Source organism: Triticum dicoccoides, chromosome 1A (genome assembly GCF_002162155.2).
Source record: "Triticum dicoccoides isolate Atlit2015 ecotype Zavitan chromosome 1A, WEW_v2.0, whole genome shotgun sequence".
NCBI classification, from domain to species: domain Eukaryota; kingdom Viridiplantae; phylum Streptophyta; class Magnoliopsida; order Poales; family Poaceae; genus Triticum; species Triticum dicoccoides.
The window spans coordinates 524,315,299-524,318,388 of record NC_041380.1 but is presented as its reverse complement, the minus strand read 5'-3'; the positions used below and the strand labels follow the sequence as shown (position 1 = coordinate 524,318,388).

The 3,090-nt window shown below is 48.1% G+C and overlaps 1 protein-coding gene across 1 annotated transcript; it reads left to right on the top strand.

Moving 5' to 3' along the window:
- The first annotated feature begins 865 nt into the window (after positions 1–865).
- LOC119285697 (peroxidase 1-like) lies at positions 866–2,296 on the top strand. The gene is made up of 3 exons (XM_037565029.1): positions 866–1,145; positions 1,221–1,406; positions 1,498–2,296. The coding sequence occupies exons 1-3, from the start codon at positions 936–938 to the stop codon at positions 2,083–2,085; spliced, it is 984 nt and encodes a 327-aa protein (XP_037420926.1). The 5' UTR covers positions 866–935; the 3' UTR covers positions 2,086–2,296.
- Positions 2,297–3,090: the final 794 nt, after the last annotated feature.

The following is a 3,090-nucleotide window of genomic DNA, read 5'->3' as shown; positions in this document are numbered from 1 at the left end:
GTTTTTCGTGAATACAAAATTCCAACCACGTACAAAGCTTGAGACTTATAAAAACTAGATCCCCAAATTTATAAATATCATTTTAACCATGTTTGGAATTTAAACATCATTATTCAAATTATATGTTGATCAAAACATGATATTTAAATTCTTCTGGTCTTTTGGCCCAGGGCCTCGACAAAGGCATAATATTAGCATAATTATTGGCAAGGCTTTTAATCTAAAAAACAAAGCAATTTGGATGACATATGTAAAAATTCTTTAAAAAATTACTACCTTTCAATGAATTGTAACATAATTTAAATTTATTTTCAAGTTTGTGAATCTGGCTCAAAATTCCGGTGTTACAGGTATTTCAGACCACATCGAAATTGCACGGATCTTCACACAAGATCAAACGAATATAGCTTCGACTGAGACTTAGCAAAGCTGATTCGGGATAGCATGTGGTGCCGGTATAAATATACGGATCGTGATATTTCCATGTCTTCAAACTACCAGTAGGTGGTGGCATTCATTTGTTGCACGTATCCTTTGCTGATTAGAACTTGGCACCGCAGTTTGCTCCGTGATGGCTAATTAGTAAGTTAGTGAGAAAATCGCTGTCTACAGAAAATTAGTGAATTCATCTAATGATGTGCTTCCGTCTGGCTGTCCGTCCGCCTCCATTATACGTACGGTGGCCGCCGGTGTACCTGCCACGGCAAAGATTCCGCAGAGTGCAAACAAGGAACAACTCATTAAACCATCGGAATTTTACCTGCTGCTCCGGAGGACAGCCCACCACATGCAGGCGTGGGGACACTCCGGCGCTATATATTTCCCCGGCGCCAGTCCATCAGCAGCAGCAGCTCAAGCTTCTCCGGATCAACTAGCCACCTAGCCATCGTCGTTTCTTGCATAGCCAAGCAAGGAACAAGCTTCTTGGCGAGAAGATGGCGTGTAGGGCTGCCACGATGGTGGCGCTGCTGCTCGCGGCGGTGGCGGCGACGTGCGCGCGGGCGCAGCTGCACGACAAGTTCTACAGCGAGTCGTGCCCCAGCGTGGAGGACGTCGTGAGGAAGGAGATGGTGAGGGCGCTGTCACTGGCGCCCAGCCTCGCCGGGCCGCTCCTCCGGATGCACTTCCACGACTGCTTCGTCAGGGTATGCTGCATTTGCATGCATCAGTATCTGCCGTACACCGTTGTGCGCTATGGCCTGACCACCGTGAATATGCAGGGGTGCGACGGCTCGGTTCTGCTAGACTCGGCCAACAAGACGGCGGAGAAGGACGCGCAGCCGAACCAGACGCTGCGAGGCTTCGGCTTTGTCGAGAGGGTGAAGGCCGCGGTGGAGAAGGCCTGCCCCGACACCGTCTCCTGCGCCGACATCCTCGCCCTCATTGCCAGGGACGCAGTATGGCTGGTGAGTAGAGTACTACTACTATGCCATTTTTCAAATGACACGGTACGTGTGGAAGCCAAATTCTAATGCTGCTCGATCATGGTTTCTCCAGAGCAAGGGTCCATTCTGGACAGTTCCTCTGGGCCGGCGAGACGGCAGCGTGTCCATTTCCAACGAGACCGACGCTCTGCCACCCCCGACCTCCAACTTCACCGTGCTCACCCAGCTCTTCGCTGCCGTGAACCTCGACGCAAAGGACCTTGTCGTTTTGTCCGCCGGGCACACCATTGGGACGTCGCACTGCTTCTCCTTCTCCGACCGGCTCTACAACTTCACCGGCTTGGAGAACCCCAGCGATATCGACCCCTCGCTGGAGCCGCAGTACATGATGCGGCTAAAGAGCAAGTGTGCCAGCCTCAACGACAACACCACCCTCGTGGAGATGGATCCCGGCAGCTTCAAGACCTTCGACACTGACTACTTCAAGCTGGTGAGCAAGCGGAGGGGCCTCTTCCACTCTGACGGCGCCCTCCTCACCGACCCCTTCACCCGCGCCTACGTCCAGCGCCATGCCACCGGCGCCTTCATGGACGAGTTCTTCGCCGACTTTGCCGCCTCCATGATCAAGATGGGCAACGCCAACCCGCTCACAGGAAGCCAGGGCGAGATCAGGAAGAAGTGCAACGTGGTTAACCATTAAGCCACCGAAGAAGTACAAGGTTGTTTTGATTCGTGATCATCTTTTTCCCCTGTAAATTGCTGTAAGATTGCCATAGCTCCTTTCTCTCCCAAATCTTTTTCTTTCATTAATTTGTTGTTTCGTTACGACCATGTTAATTCCTTGTACACACGACGAAGACTCTGATATTGCCATTTCAATATATAGAAGGCCTGCTTGGGTCTCCTGCATAGATGTGGACCCTCCACCTTCATTCAAGGGCTCAACTTGAGTCAAATCCTCTCTCAAACTCTTCCTTATTAGCCAAGGAACACGAGGTAACAAAGGGAGACGAAATTGATGAAGAGTCTCATCCAGAGAGGCTACTTTCGGGCCTATCTGCACCTGGTACGACCACCAGTAGGACCATTTTTTGTCGTACTAGAGGCCGTCTTTTGTTATGACCTCTTCTGGGAAAATAGTGATAACTTACTCATCCGAACAACGTTTTCAAAGTTCTTAATCTAGTTGAAATCATGAGAACGACACCGACGTACCACTTGTATTATATAATGATTTGGAAAAAGTCTCACTTTTTTTAGCTTCCGAAGTGCGCAAGTCCGGTGCTGGAAGTCCTCTGTAAGGAACTCAACCTTGGCCTATTCATCGTGTTTGGTCCTAGGTTGCTCCAAAACAACTGTAGACACAACAAAATAAAGGAATCTAATAAAAACCAAATAATAATAATAATAATAATAATAATAATAATAATAATAATAATAATAATAGGCAATTGTCACAATGAAAAGAGTAAAAATCAGTAATCATGTGTTGGACATTTATTTGGTTCAACATGCCTTAATGTATGCCGAGAACATGCGACAAATGAGCTCTAGAAATGTGTAAAATATAGAGCCATCAGCAAGCAAGCTCAAAATTGTGCAGACACCAATGAAGCGATCTAGCCGCCACAATCGGCCTTTATTGCCAGGTGCATGCATTGACACCCATGTGGCGCATGTCATATATCCACAGACTAGAGACAAC

Bases quoted from the DNA above. Each gene is read 5' to 3' on its own strand.
- LOC119285697 (XM_037565029.1), top strand. From the start codon at position 936: ATGGCGTGTAGGGCTGCCACGATGGTGGCGCTGCTGCTCGCGGCGGTG. The intron at 1,146-1,220 runs GTATGCTGCATT...GTGAATATGCAG, and splicing joins TCCACGACTGCTTCGTCAGG to GGGTGCGACGGCTCGGTTCT. The intron at 1,407-1,497 runs GTGAGTAGAGTA...TGGTTTCTCCAG, and splicing joins CCAGGGACGCAGTATGGCTG to AGCAAGGGTCCATTCTGGAC.